Source organism: Oncorhynchus mykiss, chromosome 1, assembly GCF_057628025.1.
Source record: "Oncorhynchus mykiss isolate SJ-2025 chromosome 1, ASM5762802v1, whole genome shotgun sequence".
NCBI lineage: Eukaryota > Metazoa > Chordata > Actinopteri > Salmoniformes > Salmonidae > Oncorhynchus > Oncorhynchus mykiss.
The window spans coordinates 18,557,393-18,579,739 of record NC_143022.1 but is presented as its reverse complement, the minus strand read 5'-3'; the positions used below and the strand labels follow the sequence as shown (position 1 = coordinate 18,579,739).

Sequence of the window (22,347 nt, the reverse complement as noted above, 5' to 3'; positions counted from 1 at the left end):
GCTCTTACACCATCTAAATCACAGACCAGTTCACTCCCCCAAAAAACAGCCACTGCTGAAGGGGACCAATGAACCAAACTTTGTAGGAGCTAGAATTTCACTGGGTATTAACTGGGTATTAACAGTCAAGGTATTGACAAGCAGGAAGAAACTTGAGTAAAGAGACTGCACAGCTCTTAAAGTGCAACTGACACCATTTTAGCTACTTTGCAGATACTGTATGAAAAAAAACAATTATCAGCCCAAAATATCAAATTCACCAACTTCATAAAAGGTTTTAAAAATAGGCTCTATTTGAGTCAAAACTCCATTGCTTATAGTCTGACATTGTTGGCAGAATAGATTAATGCCCCAATACATTGCTTGGTAGTCCACTAAATATTGCTGTTCGGTTGTAAATCACAGCTGGCAAGCTACATTTGCTGCTTGCCATTCAGTTGGCACTCACTCCTAATTTTGGACGAAAATACAAAAAGTCTGGGAATCTCAAACCCATCAAACTCGACAAGGCAAGGATCTTGTCATAACGTGGCTAATAGGCTAGCTTAACTAATATGTATTTATTTAGCAAGCTAAAAATCAGAGCCTTGTAGCTAGCTAGCTGCTGGGAGAATTTAATGTCATAGTCTGGATGAGTAGGCTGACCCCCCCCCCCAAATATCATTTGAATAACAGCGCAAAAGCCCTGTGATTTTAATGTTTCATTCCATTTGGATGAGTTGTGGGTTTACTCAACAGTTTAACAAGGTCTAAAAAGGCACAGCAGCAGGCCAATCTGGCTGTATCTTTACTTCTGATATGGAGATGTCCTGTTGCAGATCCTCACTCTCCCAAGACGTACTATAATAATGTGGCCCCACATGCTCCTGGCTGGCCCAGTTATTCAGGGAAGCTTAAGGAGTGCACTGCCTCCAATCTGAGCCGCTATTCCTCATACACCTAGAACCTAACACTTCAATATACCCAAAATATTTACCATTTCACTTTTTAAAATGCATTTATATGTGGCATAAACACAACCAATCACAATGTTCATCTGATTAGGCTACTTCAAAAGTTACCTGTATACATGCGCACGTCTGTCCAAAATATAATTCCATTCAACCATTTCATGCGAGTAAAGTTCATGTCGGATAAAAAAGGCCAAGACATGAGAAAGCATGCAGTTTATTAGGCTACAGATGAAATATGATGAACTTCACTGGGTGGTGAAAGTGCAAGGTGATGAGCTTGATGCTCCTTTCAATAAATACTGAGGGTCTTATGTGACAATGGTGCTTGACTGCTGTTAGACAAATTATCTAGCAGGCTTTAACTGCACTGTATCTGCGAGCTGTTGGCTGGAGCACACGTGCAAATACCAGAATGGGCACATTCACTATACCTACACAACATTTTGTGGTAAAACCATCAGTTCGTCTAGAGTTGAAAAGGAGATGGACACCCATTTAACTTGTATTCTTATTCAGTACATGGGAATCTAACCGCAAAAGTTGTGCACTATGTATTTAATAATAAAAAAATATAACTAGGCAAGTCAGTTAAGAACAAATTTGTATTTACAATGACGGCCTACCAGGGAACAGTTAATGGTTAACTGCTTTGTTCAGGGGCAGATTTTTACCTAGCTCAGGGATTCAATCATACAACCTTCCGGTTACTGGTCCAATGCTCTAACCACTAGGCAACCTGCCGCCCCAACATAATGGTTCACCAGCAGCACCAAACATCAACAGAATACTTGAAGCTACAGCCCAGCCAAAACAAGGTTGTAAGAACGCCCTCACACTCATTTGGAGGTCAAGCATCTCTGTGTCTGTAGCTACAGTATGTAATTGTATATGTATTTATGTAAAAGAAAAAAAGGGACTAGAATGGAAATAAGTCCAACTATTGTGCAATCCCAGTGATAAAAAAAAATAAAATGTAATGGGTCTTTTTTTAACTGTCAAATAAAAAGCTTTCAAACTGTCAAGCAGACATTTCACAAACAGAAAGAAACATTGTTACATAAGACCAAAAAGTAGAATGACATTCGAAGACAGTCAAATCCAATTTTATTTATTTGTCATATGTGCAGAATACAACAGGTGAAATGCTTACTTAAAAGCCCATCACCCAACAATGCTTTAAGAAGTTAAGAAAAATGGGTTAAGTAAAAAAATTGAAAATAAAAGTAAACAATAATTAAAGAGCAGCAGTAAAATAACAGTAGCGAGGCTAAAGTCGGAAGATTACTTACACTTTGGTTGGAGTCATTAAAACTAGTTTTTCAACCACTCCACAAATGACTTGTTAACAAACTATAGTTTTGTTAAGTCAGTTAGGACATCTACTTTGTGCATGACAGGTCATTTTCCAACAATTGTTTACAGAGATTGTTTCACTGTATCACAATTTCAGTGGGTCAGAAGTTGACTGTGCCTTTAAACAGCTTGGAAAATTCCAAAAAATTATGCCATGGCTTTAGAAGCTTCTGATAGGCTAATTGACATCATTTGAGTCAATTGGAGGTGTACCTGTGGATGTATTTCAAGGCCTACCTTCAAACTCAGTGCCTCTCTGCTTGACATCACGGGAAAATCTGCCAAGACCTCAGAAAAAAAATAAATAAATAAATAATAATAATAATAATCTGTAGACCTCCACAAGCCTGGTTCATCCTTGGGAAAAATTTCCAAACACCTGAAGGTACCACGTTCATCTGTACAAACAATAGTACGCAAGTGTAAACACCATGTAAACACCACGAAGCCGTCATACCACTCAGGAAGGTGACGCGTTCTGTCTCTTAGAGTTGAAAGTACCTTAGTGCAAATCAATCTCAAAACAGCAGCAAAGGAACTTGTGAAGATGCTGGAGGAAACAGATCCACAAGTATCTATATCCACAGTAAAGTCCTATATCAACATAACCTGAAAGGTCGCTCAGCAAGGAAGAAGCCACTGCTCCAAAACCACCATAACAAAGCCAGACTACAGTTTGCAACTGCACATGGGGACAAAGATCATACTTTTTGGAGAAATGTCCTCTGGTGTGATGAAACAAAAATAGATTTGTTTGGCCATAATGACCATCGTTATGGTTGGAGGAAAAAGGGGGAGGCTAGAAAGCCAAAGAACACCATCCCAACCGTGAAGCACGGGGTGCTAGCATCATGTTGTAGGGGTGCTTTGCTGCAAGAGGGACTGGTGGACTTCACAAAATAGACAGCATCATGAGGATGGAAAATTATGTGGATATATTGAAGAAAAATCTCAAGTCATCAGTTAAAGTTTTAAAAAAAAGTTAAAACTTGGTCGCAAATGGGTCTTCCAAATGGACAATGACCCCAAGCATACTTCCAAAGTTGTGGCAAAATGGCTTAAGGACAACAAAGTCAAGGTATTGGAGTGGCCATCACAAAGCCCGGACTTCAATCCTATAGAAAATGTGTGGGCAGAACTGAAAAAGCGTGTGCGAGCAAGGAGGCCTACAAACCTGATTCAGTTACACCAGGTCTGTCAGGAGGAATGGGCCAAAATTCACCCAACATATTGTGGGAAGCGACCCAAAACATTTGACCCAAGTTAAACAATTTAAAGGCAATGCTACCAAATACTAATTGAGTGTATGTAAACTTCTGACCCACTGGGAATGTGATAAAAGAAATGAAAGCTGAAATAAAATCACTACTATTATTCTGACATTTCACATTCTTAAAGTAAAGTGGTGATCCTAACTGAACTAAGACAGGGGATTTTTACTAGGATTAAATGTCAGGAATTGTGAAAAACTGAGTTTAAATGTATTTGGCTAAGGTGTATGTAAACTTCTGACTTCAACTGTATACAAGAAGTACCGATTCAGAGTCAATGTGTGGGGGCACTGGCTAGTCAAGGTAATATGTTCATACAGGTAGAGTTAAACTGAATATGCGTAGATAACGCTTCTGCTTCTCTATTTTTCAGAGTCTTGGGGGGGGGGGGGGGGGGTAGAAACTTAAGAATCCTCTTGGACCGAGACTTGGCGCTCCGGTACCGCTTGCCATGCGTAGCAGAGAGAACAGTCTATGACAAGGGTGGCTGGAGTCTGACAATTTAGGGCCTTCCTCTGACACCACCTGGTATAGAGGTCCTGGATGGCAGGAAGCTTGGCCCCAGTAATGTACTGGGCCGTGCACAGTACCCTCTGTAATTGGAGGCCGAGCAGTTGCCATACCAGGCAGTGATGCAACCACGACTGTCTTGATGTATTTGGACCATGATAGTTTGTTGGTGATGTGGACACCAAGGAACTTCAACCTCTCAACCTGCTCCACTACAGCCCGTCGATGAGAATGGGGGTGTGCTCGGTCCTCTTTTTCCTGTAGTCCACAATTATCTCCTTTGTCTATATCACGTTGAGGGAGAGGTTGTTGTCCTGGCACCAAAATGGCCAGGTGTCTGACCTCCTCCCTATAGGCTGTCCCATCGTCGTCGGTGATCAGGCCTACCACTTTTGTGTCATCAGAAAACTTGGTGTTGGAGTCGTGCCTGGCCGTGCAGTCATGAGTGAACAGGGAGTACAAGTGCATACATCCCTGAGGGGCTCCCATGTTGAGGATCAGCATGGCAGACATGTTGTTACTAGAGGTTGACCGATTAATCAGGCATGGCTGATTACCGATTGTTATGAAAACTTGTAATCTGCCTTTTTGGGCGCCGATTATGGCCAATTACATTAAAATCCACGAGGAAACTGCGTGGCAGGCTGACCACCTGTTACATGAGTGCAGCGTCAAAAGGACCTTGTAGGTGCAAGGAGCCAAGGTAAGTTTCTAGCTAGCATTAAACTTATCGTATAAAAAAACCTCACATAATAACTAGTACTAACTTTTACTTTCTTCTCCACTGTTTTTACATTAATTGAACATGTTTCATTATTTATTTGAGACTAAATAGATTTATTTATTATATTAAGTTAAAATAACAAGGTTCATTCAGTATTGTTGTAATTGTCATTATTGCAATAAACATATATAAATATATATAAATTAATAAAATCGATTTTTAATTTTAAAAAATCAATTAAAATTGGTATCTGCTTTTTTGGTCCTCCAATAAAATCGGTATCGGCGTTAAAAAAAAATCATAAATCGGTCAACCTCTAGTTGTAACCTACCCTTACCACCTGGGGGCGGCCCATCAGGAAGTTCAGGATCCAGTTGCAGAGGGAGGTGTTTAGTCCCAGGGTCCTTAGATCAGTGATGAGCTTTGAGGGCACTATGGTGTTGAGCTGTAATCAATGAATAGCATTCTCACATAGGTGTTCCTTTTGCCCAGGTGGGAAAGGGCAGTGTTGAGTGCAAGACAGATTCCGTCATCTGGGGATCTGTTGGTGCGGTATGCAAATTGGAGTGGGTCTAGGGTTTCTGGGATAATGGTGTTGATGTGAGCCATGACAAGCCTTTCAAAGCACTTCATGGCTACAGACGTGAGTGCTACAGGTCGGTAGTCATTTAAACAGGTTACCTTTGTGTCCTTAAGCACAAGGACTATGTTGGTCTGCTTAAAACATGTTGGTATTACAGACTCGTCAGGGAGAGGTTGAAAATGTCAGTGTAGACACTTGAGTTTTATTTATTTTACCAGGTAAGTTGACTGAGAACACATTCTCATTTACAGCAACGACCTGGGGAATAGTTACAGGGGAGAGGGATGAATGAGCCAATTTTAAACTGGGGATTATTAGGTGACCGTTAATGTTTGGAGGGCCAGATTGGGAATTTAGCCAGGACACCAGGGTTAACACCCCTACTCTTACGATAAGTGCCATGGGATCTTTAATGACCTCTTTAAATGACCTCAGAGAGTCAGGACACCCGTTTAACATCCCATCTGAAGGACAGCACCCTACACAGGGCAGTGTCCCCAATCACTGCCCTGGGGCATTGGGATATTTTTTAGACCAGAGGAAAGTGTGCCTCCTACTGTCCCTACAACACCACTTCCAGCAGCATCTGGTCTTCCAACACAGAAACATGTTGCTGGAAAAGTTGATGCATGTATAAACTCAGCAAAAAAAGAAACGTCCTCTTACTGTCCACCTCATTTATTTTTCAGCAAACTTAACATGTGTAAATATTTTTATGAACATAACAAGGCTCAACAAAAGACAAACTGAACAAGTTCCACAGACATGGAATGTCTCCATGAACAAAGGGGGGGGGGGGTCAAAATCAAAACTTAAAGTCAATGCAGCTGGTGGCCCCACCAGATACTCAGTACTACAGTGCATCTCCTCCTCATGGACTGTACCAGATGTGGCAATTATTGCTATGAGATGGTACCGCACTCTTCCACCAAGGCCCCTGCAAGTTCCCGGACATTTCTGGGGGGAATGGCCTTAGCCCTCTCCCGCCGAGTGGGGGGGTCGATTAAGGAAGACATCCTCTTCTGCAAACCAGTATAACAGGAGAGGATATTTTTTGAGTACTGGACCGCTTTGTGACATCAAATGGACTTGTGGTCAAGATGTGTTTGTATCTGGACTGATGGCACTAAAGCCATGACAGGGAGACACAGTGGAGTGGTAACGCGCGTGCAAGTAGTTGCTCCCGACACCACTTGTGTACACTGCAGCTTCCACCGAGGCTCTTGCTGCCAAGGGAATGCCTGACAGCTTGAAAGATGTTTTGGACACAACAGTGAAAAAGCAAGGCCCCTGAACTCATGTATTTTCTGCATTATGCAATGATGTGGACAGTGACCATGTAACGCTTTTACAACATGCAGAAGTGCGCTGCTTATCAGGGGGCAAAGTATTAACATGTTTTTTTATTGATAAACAAGCTTAAAGCTCTTTACTGACCATAATTTTCACTTGTCTGACCACTTGCATGATGACGGGTTTCTCACACGACTGGCCTATCTGGGTGATGTTTTTTCTCACCCGAATGATCTGAATCTAGGATTACAGGGACTCTCCGCAACTATATTCAATGTGCGGGACAAAACTGAGGCTATGATTAAGAAGTTGGAGCTCTTTTCTGTCTGGATTAACAAGGACAACACACAGTTCTTTCCATCATTGTTTGATTTGTGGGAAAATGAACAAGCTTACAGACAATGTCAAATGTGATATAGCGAAGCACCTGAGTGAGTTGGGTGCACATTTACGCAGGTACTTTCCCAAAACGGATGACACAAACAACTGAATTCGTTATCCCTTTCATGCCCTGCCTCCAGTCCAAGTCAACAAGAAAGCCTCATCGAAATTGCATTCTGTGAAAATGTAATTTAAAATCAGAAGCCACTGCCAGATTTCTGGATTGGGCTGAGCTCAGAGTATCCTGCCTTGGCAAATCGTGCTGTTAAGACACTGATGCCCTTTGCAACCACGTACCTATGTGAGAGTGGATTCTCGACCCTCACTAGCATGACAACTAAATACAGGCACAGACTGTGTGGAATTTTTTTAAAGACGGAGACTCTCTCCAATACAACCCAACATTGCAGAGTTATGTGCATTCTTTCAAGCACACCCTTCTCATTAACCTGTGGTGAGTTATTCACAATTCTTGTTGAACAAATATTTTTATATGTAAGACATTAAATAAAAAGTGCAAAATTATTATTATATTATTTGTGCCCTGGTCCTATAAGAGCTCTTTGTCACTTCCCACAAGCCAGGTTGTGACAAAAACTCACTCATTCTTTGTTTAATAAATGTATTGTATAGTGTGCGTGTGGCAGCCTTACAATGATGGCAAAAAAATAACATTTGAGAGTGTGCGGACCCTGGTGCTAGAGGGAGTACGCAGCTGTAGGTTGAATGTTTCAACGGGTACAGGACTATAAAAAAGTTTGGGATCCACTGATCTAGACAATTGTTCGGACTGAAACAGCGGTCTCAAAAATCATGAGAATTACTACTGGTAATGTCACCTCGCATACTCTTGTGGAAAAGGCTAATCTACTTACACTTAGCAACAATCCCACCTCCAATGTCACAAACAAAAGCGTTTCACCGTGTAGAGCACCATACAAAAAGTCCATGGTAAGTCTCATCCAAACAAGGACTACAACACTGGCTTTTTCTTGGATCTTGTCAGCTCAGTTTTCCACCGTGTCATTGGTCTACAGAGCGTGCGACTCACCGAGTTGATGTTGACAGTCGTCGCGATCTGGCTGACTGGGGAGGACTGGGTGACTGTGGAGGCAGTGGTGGTGGCCAGGGTAATTAGCCTGATGCCCTGGGGCAGGGCTTGCTGCTGCAGGTCATTGAGCACTTGGGCCTGGGACTGCGCTGTCAGCTGGCTAAAGAAGGCGTACTGGGATAGCTGCTGCTCCAGAGTCAAGGCGTCCATCGCCATTGCCTGTTAACGATACAGGAAGAGAAAAAAGCTTGAACTTAACCTGAAAACGAGGAATTCAACACTTATAACAGGGTTACAGTAGCTAGCAAAATAACATAAGAACGTTTGGTAACTTTAAAACTGTAAATAATTTAAGAAAGCTAACTTGGGTAACTGAGGTGAAACAATTACATTATATCCAATTAGTTACCTACCGCACTGCTCTTTGCTGGCAAACGTAACACTGCCAAAACTGATGTTGGCTCAAATAATACTTAAAAATGCCTAAATGTTAGCATCACCTTCCCAAGTGTACTATAAAAAATAAAGTGGAAAAATATACATTACCTATATCTAGAATATAGCACCAAGATGAAGACTGATAAAAATGAATGAATCACCTTTTACTGCGCATCCATTTCTATATATTACAAGAGTAGCTAAATATCTTGTTTTCACCCAGCGACGCAAAGGCTTTAATACGTTATAAAAAGATTCTCAGTTCATGGACAAAACAAACATTAGATACTGGTGCCATGGGCAGAGAAAGGTTATCGTTTCATATTTTAAAGCGTCGCACACTGAGCATTGTTTGGGATGTTATGCCTTCCTCGAGCAATTGAAAGCTCCAAATTACTCTGGAGTAGAGGTCGACCGATTAATTGGAATGGCCGATTAATTAGGGCCTATTTCAAGTTTTCATAACAATTGGAAATCAGTATTTTGGACACCGATTTTTTTTTTACACCTTTATTTAATCTTTATTTAACAATCAATCATAATCACTAGTTAACTACACATGGTTGATGATATTATTAGATATTATCTAGCGTGTCCTGCGTTGCATATAATCTGACTGAGCATACAAGCATACAAGTATCTGACTGACTGAGCGGTGGTAGGCAACAGCGGCTCGTAAGCATTCATTCAAACAGCACTTTTGTGCGTTTTGCCAGCAGCTCTTGTGCATCAAGCATTGCACTGTTTATGACTTCAAGCCTATCAACTCCCGAGATGAGGCTAGTGTAACCGGTGTGAAATGGCTAGCTAGTTAGCAGGGTGCGCGCTAATAGCGTTTCAAACGTCACTCGCTCTGAGACTTGGAGTGGTTGTTCCCCTTGCTCTGCATGGGTAACGCTGCTTCAAGGGTGGCTGTTGTCGTTGTGTTCCTGGTTCGAGCCCAGGGAGGAGCGAGGAGAGGGATGGAAGCTATACTGTTACACTGGCAATACTAAAGTGCCTATAAGAACATCCAATTGTCAAAGGTATAGGAAATACAAAATGGTAGAGAGAGAAATAGTCCTATAAATACTATAACTACAACCTAAAATCTCTTACCTTGGAATATTGAAGTCTCATGTTAAAAGGAACCACCAACTTTCATATGTTCTCATGTTCTGAGCAAGGAACTTACGTTAGCTTTTTTACATGGCACATTTTGCACTTTTACTTTCTTCTCCAACACTTTGTTTTTGCATTATTTAAACCAAATTGAACATGTTTCATTATTTATTTGAGGCTAAATTGATTTTATTGATGTATTATATTAAGTTAAAATAAGTGTTCATTCAGTATTGTTGTAATTGTCATTATTACAAATACATTTTTATTTTTTTTTAAATCGGCATCGGCTTTTTTTTGTCCTCCAATAAACGGTATCGGCGTTGAAAAATCATAATCGGTCGACCTCTAGTCTGGAGGGATCTTGGCTAGCTGAGTCATTCCAGGAAACAAGGCCAAACTACACCTGGTAGGTATCATTTGCTCATCTCACATAGCGATTTAGCCATGTATATAGGGCACAGGTAGAATAGCAGTTAGAGCGTTGGTTCAGTAACCAAAAGGTTGCTAGTTCGAATCCCCGAGCCAACAAGGTGAAAGGCAGACCCTGGACATGACCCAACTCTCTGAAGGGTGTCTTAGGGAAAGTTGAGATGTGCAAAACATATTTTCAATTCACACATGCGTATTGAAATAGGGCAAATATAATCACCCACCAAATCATTATTATATACACTGAACAAAAATATGAACGCAACATGTAAAGTGTTGGTACCATGTTTCATGAGCTGAAATTAAAGTTCACAAAAATCTAATTTCACTGAAATGTTGTGCACAAATGTGTTTACATTCCTGTTAGTGAGCATTTCTTCTTTGCCAAGGTAATCCATCCACCTGAGAGGTGTGGAATATCAAGAAGCTGATTAAACAGCATGATCCTGACACAGGTGCACCTTCTGCTGGGGAAAATTAAAGGCCACTACAATGTGCCACACAACACAAAACCACAGATGTCTCAAGTTGAGGGAGAGTACAATTGGCATGCTGACTGCAGGAATGTCCACCAGAGAGGTTGCCAGAGAATTTAAATGTTAATTTCTCTACCATAAGCTGCCTCCAAATTCATTTTGGAGAATTTGGCAGTACGTCTAACCAGCCTTACAAATCGCAGTCCACATGTCCTGTATGGCGCTGTGTGGGCGAGTGATTTGCTGATGGCAACATAGTGAACAGAGTGCCCCATGGAAGCAGTGGGTTTATGGTATGGGCAGGCAAAAGCTATGGACAACGAACACAATTGCATTTCATCAATGGCAATTTGAATGCACAGAGATACCATGATGAGATCCTGAGGCCCATTGTCGTGCCATTCATCCGCTGCCATCAACTCATGTTTCAGCATGATAATGCACATCCATGTTGCAAGGATCTGTACACAATTCCTGGAGGCAGAAAATGTCCCAGTTCTTCCATGACTTGCATATTCACCAGACGACATGTCACCCATTGACCATGTTTGGGAGGCAGTGTGTTGCTGTTCCCACCAACTTCACACAGCCATTGAATAGGAGTGGGACTATATTCCACAGGCCATAATCAACTACCTGATCAATTCTATGTGAAGGAGATGTGTCGCGCTGCATGATGCAAGTGGTGGACACAGGTACTTTTCTGATCTATGATGGTCAAAAGGTATGTTTGACCAACAGATGCATATCTGTATTCCCAGTCATGTGAAATTCATAGATTAGGGCTTAAATTATTTAAATGTAATGTTAATTTTTAGTTCAGTATATATTGAAAACACTACTACCAGTTCTCCTTTTGAAGTTTGTGTTGAGATAAAATACATTTGTCTGCATAGCGTTTAGCAAACTCCAGCACCTTTCTCTCTCAGAATTTACCTTGTTGATTAAACAATCTAATCAAAATGTTACATCATGCTTTTGGCCCTTTAAAAACATCAGGGTAAAATCCCATTTTAGTTAAGAGATTTACTGAAAGTGGTATCCCTATGTTAAAAATGAGTTGTTTACAACCTCTGTTAAAGTTCAATAATATCACTGCTGAATGCGACCGTAGAAAAAGCCTCTCACCTGGATGTTGAGGGGGGGCGATAGGGTGGGGGAGAGCTGCTGCGGTGACTGCTGTGGGTTGGCGTTTAGGGTTAGGGGGACCAGGGTGGACTGCCTGCGCTGGGCCGTCACGGTAGGCTGAGCGGTGGTTGGGATCCCTGCCAAGACAACAGGACAGGCATCAGTGGCTCTTCTCTGAAATACAGCAAAACTCATTCTGGGCATTGCTGTGCAATGTAACATTGCCAGGGGGTTTTCACAACTACATTGTACAGATTTTCTAGTGATGTGTGCTGTATATGTTTATATGCATGCATCCACTCATATGCCAATCCCTAAGTAAGTACCAATCATTAGTAATAAAGTACCTATCCATCGACCTATCTAGCTTTCAGTAGCTTGAGAAATGCCATTTCTAGCGAAACTTGACGCATAATCATTCTGTGAAATGTTTGCAGTAGTGAAAAGGTTCACCAACTACCTCAATCTAGTCTGCATTTTAACTAAAGATTCTCAAGGAGCCATAAATAAAGAAGTGGAGCCATCCATATTCCATGTTATTTCAACAGCATCTTTTTCCAGATACAGGGGGGTGGGAAACAGTCTAGCCAAGACATTCAAGGAGCTCCAGTGTCTGTAGGCAGTTTGATGCAATATTTTGCAGGGTAATGGGAAACACCTTACAAAGACAATATAGTTGTGTCACATGATAACCATTGTAATATCTGCATGGTGTACGTTAACAGGTTATTCTGCATGTAGACTATTGCCAAAGTTAGATTTTTGGATGTTATGTCCAAAAAAATTGGTTTCCTTGCTCAAATGGTAGAAATGGTGCTGCATGGAGTTCAGGAAGGTTTCGTACATAAACCACCAGTAAAACAGTGGATCACAAAATTAACTTTGATACAGAACTTGCTTGTTAATTAAAAACACGTAGAGATTATCCTTGGTTACATTATCAGAATTTCAAATAAATAAATAATATTTATATATACACACTACCATTCATGTTTGGGGTCACTTAGAAATGTCCTTGTTTTTGAAAGAAGAGCACATGTTTTGTCCATTAAAATTATATAAAATTGATCAGAAATACAGTGTACACATTGTTAATGTTGTAATGACTATTGTAGCTGGAAACGGCTGATTTAATGGAATATTCGTGGGTTCGATTAAAGGCTCAAAATGGACAGAAACAAAGCTCTTTCTTCTGAAACTCGTCAATCTATTCTAGTTCTGAGAAATGAAGGCTATTCCATGCGAGAAATTGCCAAGAAACTGAAGATCTCGTACAACACTCTGTACTACTCCCTTCACAGAAGAGTGCAAACTGGCACTAACCAGAATAGAAAGAGTGGGAGGCACCAGTGCACAACTGTGCAAGAGGACAAGTACATTAGCGTGTCTAGTTTGAAAAAGACACCTCAAGTCCTCAATTGGCAGCTTCATTAAATAGTACCCGCAAAACACCAGTCTCAACGTCAACAGTGAAGAGGCGACTCTGGGATGCTGGCCTTCTAGGCAGAGTTGCAAAGAAAAATTGCAAAAAAAAGCCATGTTTCTCAGACTGGCAAATAAAAAGGAAAGATTAAGATGGGCAAAATAACACAGACACTGGACAGAGGAACTCTGCCTAGAAGGCCAGCATCCTGGAGTCGCCTCTTCACAGTTGAAGTTGAGACTGGTATTTTACAGTACTATTTAATGAAGCTGATGCTCCAGATACTCAAATAGTCTAAAGAAAGCCAGTTTTATTGCTTTTTTAAATCAGCACAAGTTTTCAGCTGTGCTAACAATTGCAAAATGATTCTCTAATGATCAATTAGCCTTTAAAAATAAAAATAAAACTTGGATTAGCTAACACAACGTGCCATTGGAACACAGGAGTGATGGTTGCTGATAATGGGCCTCTGTACACCTATGTAGATAATCCATAAAAATCATACATTTGCAGCTACAATAGTCATTTACAACATTAACAATGTATCTCTGATCAATTTGATGTTATTTTAAAATGGACAAATATTTGTTTTGCTTTTCTTTCAAAAACAAGGACATTTCTAAGTGACCCCAAACTTTTGAATGCATATAGTAGTATATATAGTATATTTTATATATACAGTGCCTTGCGAAAGTATTCGGCCCCCTTGAACTTTGCGACCTTTTGCCACATTTCAGGCTTCAAACATAAAGATATAAAACTGTATTTTTTTGTGAAGAATCAACAACAAGTGGGACACAATCATGAAGTGGAACGACATTTATTGGATATTTCAAACTTTTTTAACAAATCAAAAACTGAAAAATTGGGCGTGCAAAATTATTCAGCCCCTTTTACTTTCAGTGCAGCAAACTCTCTCCAGAAGTTCAGTGAGGATCTCTGAATGATCCAATGTTGACCTAAATGACTAATGATGATAAATACAATCCACCTGTGTGTAATCAAGTCTCCGTATAAATGCACCTGCACTGTGATAGTCTCAGAGGTCCGTTAAAAGCGCAGAGAGCATCATGAAGAACAAGGAACACACCAGGCAGGTCCGAGATACTGTTGTGAAGAAGTTTAAAGCCGGATTTGGATACAAAAAGATTTCCCAAGCTTTAAACATCCCAAGGAGCACTGTGCAAGCGATAATATTGAAATGGAAGGAGTATCAGACCACTGCAAATCTACCAAGACCTGGCCGTCCCTCTAAACTTTCAGCTCATACAAGGAGAAGACTGATCAGAGATGCAGCCAAGAGGAGCCCAATATACAGGACCATTCTGGAAGAAAACCTGATGGAGTCTGCAAAAGACCTGAGACTGGGACGGAGATTTGTCTTCCAACAAGACAATGATCCAAAACATAAAGCAAAATCTACAATGGAATGGTTCAAAAATAAACATATCCAGGTGTTAGAATGGCCAAGTCAAAGTCCAGACCTGAATCCAATCGAGAATCTGTGGAAAGAACTGAAAACTGCTGTTCACAAATGCTCTCCATCCAACCTCACTGAGCTCGAGCTGTTTTGCAAGGAGGAATGGGAAAAAATGTCAGTCTCTCGATGTGCAAAACTGATAGAGACATACCCCAAGCGACTTACAGCTGTAATCGCAGCAAAAGGTGGCGCTACAAAGTATTAACTTAAGGGGGATGAATAATTTTGCACGCCCAATTTTTCAGTTTTTGATTTGTTAAAAAAGTTTGAAATATCCAATAAATGTCATTCCACTTCATGATTGTGTCCCACTTGTTGTTGATTCTTACAGTTTTATATCTTTATGTTTGAAGCCTGAAATGTGGCAAAAGGTCGCAAAGTTCAAGGGGGCCGAATACTTTCGCAAGGCACTGTATATTACACACACAAAATGTGCCACATTCATTTTGCCATCGATGGCTTACCGTGGCTGGCAGCACTGATGCCTAGGAGGGTGAGGTTGGTTGTCAGGTTGCCCGTGCTGTTGGAGGTGCTAAGGGACGGAAACACCAAAGTTTCGCCCAGGTCCAGCGGAGTGGGCAGTGGTGGGGGGAACTGGATGTTGGTCAGATCGGGCAGGGAGCCTCCTGTGTTGAGCGTGGCCGGGATCAATGACGTGTTCACTTCCTGATCAGGTGATGGAAATATACTAGAGGGGAGAAAGAACAGGGATGGATACACATTACCTAAAACACATGGCAAAGGTAATCCATTCTGAATGACTGGCTTGTTATCATGAATTATGACGTTTTTCTATGCCTTGTGTGGAAATGTCAGTTCTGGTGTCATAGGTCCTCTCTCAGACAGACACACTTTCTCTTCACAGAGTAATCTTTGAACATAATTAATTCTAGGCATGGCCTGGATAGTGATCTTTCTCACAGCACCTTTCTACAGTGTACCATATTTAGATTTATGAATGATAGGATGTGCAGTAAGTACTCACTTGATCCCGGGGACTTCACAAGACTTGGGTCTTGAGTCATTCTAAAAGGCAAAGCACACTCAGCATTAAAAAAAAAATCCCAAAATTGTGAGCAAGCACAGATATAACTAGGCTTCATGTTCGCTCCACTACCTTTTTGTTACCCCACTGTGTATCCTTGTCTGCGTGTGATTCAGACTCCTCAGTCCCAGGAACTGTAAGCAGCAGCACTGAATGGTGAAAAATCAGGTTATGACCAACAATTGAAGGCATTCATTTAAAAAAATCAACCCATATTGCAATATTTTCAAAGTAGTACTTTTCCTGTAGTGAAATGAAGCTGCTTAATGGTTTTTAGACACTGTTAAAACATCAGGCACAGCTCAATGGCAGGTAGCTAAATTATTCCCGTTTTCAGGACACCACACAAATGTGTGTCACCACAATATTCTTGATCCGTTTTCCATGCATTCTTGAGTAAAATCAATTACAAATCAAAATACTACACCAACATTTCCCTCATCAGAAAGCAGTGGTTGGTTGTACACAAGGTGTCACAGAAAGATAATATTTGCTCCAACATGAACAAAACCTGTTAGCTAGTGGAACCTGGGATGGAAGTTAAGAATGTTTCTAGCCAGGGTCTGAAATCTATGCCATGCGATATTTGAAGACAACACAGGGCAGTAAGAGTGGTGCAGCGGTCTAAGGCAGTTGGGCACAGCGTGTCATTACAATTTTTTTCACCTTTATTTAACTAGGCAAGTCAGTTAAGAACAAATTCTTATTTTCAATGACGGCCTAGGAACAGTGGGTTAAGTGCCTGTTCAGGGGCAGAACGACAGACCCCCCACCTTGTCAGCTGGGGGGTTTGAACTTGCAACCTTCCGGTTACTAACTAGTCCAACGGCTACCCTGCCGCCCCAGTGTCATTCGGGTTAGGGCATTACTTGGCTCATAGTGCTCTAGTGACTCCTTGTGGTGGGCCTGGTGCCTGCAAGCTGCCTCTGGTCGTCATTTGAACGGTGTTTCCTCCGACACATTGGTGCAGCTGGCTTCCGGGTTAAGCGTGCGGGTGTTAAGAAGCGTGGTTTGGCAGGTCATGTTTCGGAGGACGCCTGACTCGACCTTCGCCTCTCCCGAGCCGGTTGGGGAGGGGGGGGGATACTTTATATACATTTTTTGATCCAGAAGACTGTGGCTTACCCTTTCATGAGAACATGTGGATTCTAGGGATGCACGATACAGTTGAAGTCAGAAGTTTACATACACCGTAGCCAAATAAATTTAAACGTTTCACAATTCCTGACATTTAATCCAAGTAAAAATATCCTATTTTAGGTCAGTTAGGATCACCACTATTTTAAGAATGGGAAATGTCAGAATAATAGAGAGATTTATTAATTTCAGCTTTTATTTATTTTATCACATTCCCAGTGGGTCAGAAGTTTACATACTAATTGAGTGTATTTGGGTGGCTTCCCTCAATAAGTTGAGTGAATTTTGGCCCATTCCTCCTGACAGAGCTGGGGTAACCGAGTCAGGTTTGTAGGCCTCCTTGCTCGCACACGCCTTTTCAGTTCTGCCCACACATTTTCTATAGGATTAAAGTCCGGGCTTTGTGATGGCCACTCCAATACCTTGACTTTGTTGTCCTTCAGCCATTTTGCACGACTTTGGAAGTATGCTTTGGGTCATTGTCCATTTGGAAGACCCATTTGCAACCAAGATTTGACTGATGTCTTGAGATGTTGCTTCAATATATCCACATAATTTCCCTTCCTCATGATGCCATCCATTTTGTGAAGTGCACCAGTCCCTCCTGCAGCAAAGCACCCCCACAACATGATGCTGCCACCCCCGTGCTTCACGGTTGGGATGGTGTTCTTCAACTTGCAAGCATCCCCCTTTTTCCTCCAAACATAATGGTCATTATAGCCAAACAGTTCAATTTTTCTTTCATCAGACCAGAAGACATTACTCCAAAAAGTACAATCTTTGTCTCCATGTGCAAACCAAAGTCAGGCTTTCTTATGCCGGTTTTAGAGCAGTGGCTTCTTCCTTGCTGAGCGGCCTTTTCGATTATGTCGATATAGGACTCGCTTTACTGTGGATATAGATATTTTGTACCCGTTTCCTCCAGCATCTTCACAAGGTCATTTGCTGTTGTCCTGCTCACTTTTCGCACCAAAGTACATGAATCTCTAGGAGACAGAACGCATCTCCTTCCTGAGCGGTATGATGGCTGTGTGGTCCCATGGTGTTTATACTTGCATACTATTGTTTGTACAGATGAACATGGTACCTACAGGCGTTTGGAAATTGCTCCCAAGGGTGAACCGGACTTGTGGAGGTCTATAATTTTTGACTGTTTTCTTTTGATGTCAAGCAAAGAGGCACTAAGTTTGAAGGGAAGCCATGAAATACATCCACAGGTACACCTCCAATTGACTCAAATTATGTCAATCAGCCTATCAGAAGCTTCTAAAGCCATGACACCATTCTCTGGAATTTTCCAAGCTGTTTAAAGGCAGTCAACTTAGTGTATGTAAACTTCTGACCCACGGGAATTGTGATACAGTGAAATAATCTGTCTGTAAACAATTGTTGGAAAAATGACTTGTGTCATGCACAAAGTAGATGTCCTAACCGACTTGCCAAAACTATAGTTTGTTAACAAGAAACTTGTGGAGTGGTTGACAAACAAGTTAATGACTCCAACCTAAGTGTATGTAAACTTCCGACTTCAAATGTATATCGGAATTGTCCGATATTATCTAAAAATGCCAACATCGGTATCGGCTGATGTCTAGTTTAATGCCCGATGTGTAAAACCGATGTCAAAGCTGACCCGCATACCTATATAATGAAGGTACATGACGCCACATACATTTTTGCACTATACGTACAACACAGCATTCCTAAAACTAGCCCACAATGTCTGCTGTGTGGATCGAGCAGTCAACAAGTCAAGCAGTCATTTGTAAGAGTAAGAAAATTTCAGCGAGACAACTCAAAAGGTGAAATCCATTAAAGCCAAGATAATGGTATTCACTGTCCTTGACAATCAACTGTTCTCTGTCGTGGGTGATGTTGGCTTTCGCCGACCGGTTAACACTACCAAGTGTGCTATTTTTCCGATGTTGCTCTACCGGAGTCACACAGTAATAGCGTAAAAGCTATTAGCTTCACGACATACACACATACAATGGAACGCCGTTTGGGTATTTGCGTGTCAAAAAAAGAGACAGTAGCATTGTCAAAGTCGTACAAAAAAAGTCTGGAAACACCGGCCGTGAACGATGCGTTTACAATACCACGCTGTTAATTGGTACCTAGCTAGCACCAATACAACCAGCCTGAAAACAATGACCAGTAGAAACTACAGTCATATGAATTATTCTTAACAATGATTTAGGAATCATTGAGAGTAAGTATTAGCTAGGTAGCCACTTGTTCACCAATTGAAACTGAACTTCAGTTCATGAAAATAAATAGCTAGCCAGCTATTTAACCCTGTTGCCCAAAGCTAATAATGTTATAAGCAGCCAGATAAAGCTATATGGCTAGTGAGGCTCAACCAGACAGTGTTATATGTTGTGAAGCTAGCCACAATGGTGGGTTTTGCAGTTAGCCTACAAAATAAAAGTATGTGATTGACAGTGATGCAAACTAATACAAATAGTAGAATTATGCCATACTTTTATTTTGAAGGCTAACCGCAAAGTCCACTATTGTGGCTAGCTTCACATAGATAGTCGGACCTATCATTAAATCAAATAAAAACTGCATTAGGATTATTTTAGATGACACCTAGCGATATAGTTAGCTAGCTAACTATATAGCTACTGAAACAGAATTGTTTGCATCCATGAGCTAGCTATTTGTATATATATTTTTTTTTTACCAGCATCATAGCATAAATATTGATGAATCGTTATGACATGAAATACGAGTGATCGTGTTATCAATGTGTACAATTAATGAAGGCGTTAAATTATTGTGGCATGCAGTATTTAGGTCCTGATCGGTCAACAAACTTATTTGACACGTCGAATAAAAGTGTTAAATAGTATATTTGACATGCAAAGACCCAAACAGTGTTCCATAGAAATCCTGGTTGAGAATGAAACTACTGAACAAATATACAATGAAACAGCACACCAAGTAAGTGAAAGAAATAGGTTTTGATTATGTTTTACTGGTAATGGGGACATACGTAAATGCCAACAAAATAACTTTTTGGTCAGTGTGGTGTGTGTGTAACCTTTTATTTAACTACGCAAATCAGTTAAGAATAAATTCTTATTTACAATGACGGTCTACCCCGGACGACGCTGGGCCAATTGTGCGGCTCCTTATTCGACTCCCAATCACGGCAGGATGTGATACAGCCTGGATTCAAACCAGACTGTAGTGACACCTCTTGCACAGATGCAGTGCCTTTGACCGCTGCGTCCATGTGTGTGTGTGTGTGTGTTTTAACAAGTACTAGAATGCTTACAAGGCCACTAAAATTTAAAATATCAGTATCGTTTTTTTGTCAAGGAAAATATTGGATATTGGTATCAGCCAAAAATGTAATTTCGGTGCATCACTAGTGGATTCATGCAAAAATAAAGTGGTACAGGCCTGAATAAATAGAAGCTGTTCCGTGTCCATGTTTCCTGGATCCTCCATTACCTTGTTTAGGCTGGAGCTCTTGTGAACCCCCTGTAAATGAGTCCTGGGGCACTGGGTTCATGGCACTCTGGTGTAGGGCTGAGTCGGAGTTCGTCCTGTGGCATTAGAATGAAGAGAAAGATCAACAAAATCTCTGTGGCCCCTATTCCCCAACCACATATGTGCCATGGTATTTTTCAAACTGGGTCAAATACATTTAAGTTGTTAAATTAAGCATGCAATTAAAAAAATATATACAGTGGGGGCAAAAAAGTATTTAGTCAGCCACCAATTGTGCAAGTTCTCCCACTTAAAAAGATAAGGCCTGTAATTTTCATCATAGGTACACTTCAACTATGACAGACAAAATGAGATTTTTTTTTCCTGAAAATCACATTGTAGGATTTTTAATGAATTTATTTGCAAATGATGGTGGAAAATAAGTATTTGGTCAATAACAAAAGTTTCTCAATACTTTGTTATATACCCTTTGTTGGCAATGACAGAGGTCAAACATTTTCTGTAAGTCTTCACAGGGTTCACACACTGTTGCTGTTATTTTGGCCCATTCCTCCATGCAGATCTCCTCTAGAGCAGTGATGTTTTGGGGCTGTTGCTGGGCAACATGGAATTTCAACTCCCTCCAAAGATTTTCTATGGGGTTGAGAGCTGGAGACTGGCTAGGCCACTCCAGGACCTTGAAATGCTTCTTATGAAGCCACTCCTTCGTTGCCCGGGCGGTGTGTTTGGGATCATTGTCATGCTGAAAGACCCAGCCACGTTTCATCTTCAATGCCCTTGCTGATGGAAGGAGGTTTTCACTCAAAATCTCACGATACATGGCCCCATTCATTCTTTCCTTTACACGGATTAGTCGTCCTGGTCCCTTTGCAGAAAAACAGCCCCAAAGCATGATGTTTCCACCCCCATGCTTCACAGTAGGTATGGTGTTCTTTGGATGCAACTTGGCATTCTTTGTCCTCCAAACACGAGTTGAGTTTTTACCAAAAAGTTATATTTGGTTTCATCTGACCATATGACATTCTCCGAATCTTCTTCTGGATCATCCAAATGCTCTCCAGCAAACTTCAGACGGGCCTGGACATGTACTGGCTTAAGCAGGGGGACACGTCTGGCACTGCAGGATTTGAGTCCCTGGCGGCGTAGTGTGTTACTGATGGTAGGCTTTGTTACTTTGGTCCCAGCTCTTTGCAGGTCATTCACTAGGTCCCCCTGTGTGGTTCTGGGATTTTTGCTCACCGTTCTTGTGATCATTTTGACCCCACGGGGTGAGATCTTGCGTGGATCCCCAGATCGAGGGAGATTATCAGTGGTCTTGTATGTCTTCCATTTCCTAATAATTGCTCCCACAGTTGATTTCTTCAAACCAAGCTGCTTACCTATTGCAGATTCAGTCTTCCCAGCCTGGTGCAGGTCTACAATTTTGTTTCTGGTGTCCTTTGGCAGCTCTTTGGTCTTGGCCATAGTGGAGTTTGGAGTGTGACTGGTTGAGGTTGTGGACAGGTGTCTTTTATACTGATAACAAGTTCAAACAGGTGCCATTAATACAGGTAACGAGTGGAGGACAGAGGAGCCTCTTAAAGAAGAAGTTACAGGTCTGTGAGAGCCAGAAATCTTGCTTGTTTGTAGGTGATAAATACTTATTTTCCACCACAATTTGCAAATAAATTAATTAAAAATCCTACAATGTGATTTTCTGGATTAGTTGAAGTGTACCTATGATGAAAATTACAGGCCTCGTCTTTTTAAGTGGGAGAACTTGCACAATTGGTGGCTGACTAAATACTTTTTTGCCCCACTGTACATAGGCATTGCATATCCTGTGCTTTTCCTGAATGTAGATTAAATTGATCCCAACCCTAGTTTTTCCGAATATGAAGTCGTCGTTAATGGCCTACCTCCTCCAACTGGTATCCGGTGGGGGTGAGAGGTACACTGAGCCATAGGGGCAGCTGTCAATGTGAATCTCAGTTAAGGACACAAAAAATATATTTAAAAATAGCTGTGAAACATAAATCTTACGTAAATCTATATTTGAATGGTCAAGTTAACTGTCAGTATTCATTGACTAAAGTGCTAAGTCTACCTAAGAATTTTCCAACA

General features: G+C 41.1%; 1 protein-coding gene across 4 annotated transcripts in view; it reads right to left on the bottom strand.

Moving 5' to 3' along the window:
* LOC110494078 (CREB-regulated transcription coactivator 1) overlaps positions 1–22,347 on the bottom strand; it is a 35,577-nt gene that overhangs the window by 7,435 nt on the left and 5,795 nt on the right. For all 4 annotated transcript variants that reach the window (XM_090193236.1, XM_090193254.1, XM_036955861.2 and 1 more), the window contains 7 exons: positions 22,143–22,204; positions 20,245–20,339; positions 15,715–15,791; positions 15,583–15,623; positions 15,062–15,285; positions 11,695–11,831; positions 8,120–8,338 (listed from right to left, as the gene is read on the bottom strand). In XM_090193236.1, the coding sequence (XP_090049362.1) occupies positions 8,120–8,338; positions 11,695–11,831; positions 15,062–15,285; positions 15,583–15,623; positions 15,715–15,791; positions 20,245–20,305 (759 nt within the window). In that variant the 5' untranslated portion in view covers positions 20,306–20,339; positions 22,143–22,204. The remainder of the gene's footprint in view (positions 1–8,119; positions 8,339–11,694; positions 11,832–15,061; positions 15,286–15,582; positions 15,624–15,714; positions 15,792–20,244; positions 20,340–22,142; positions 22,205–22,347) is intronic.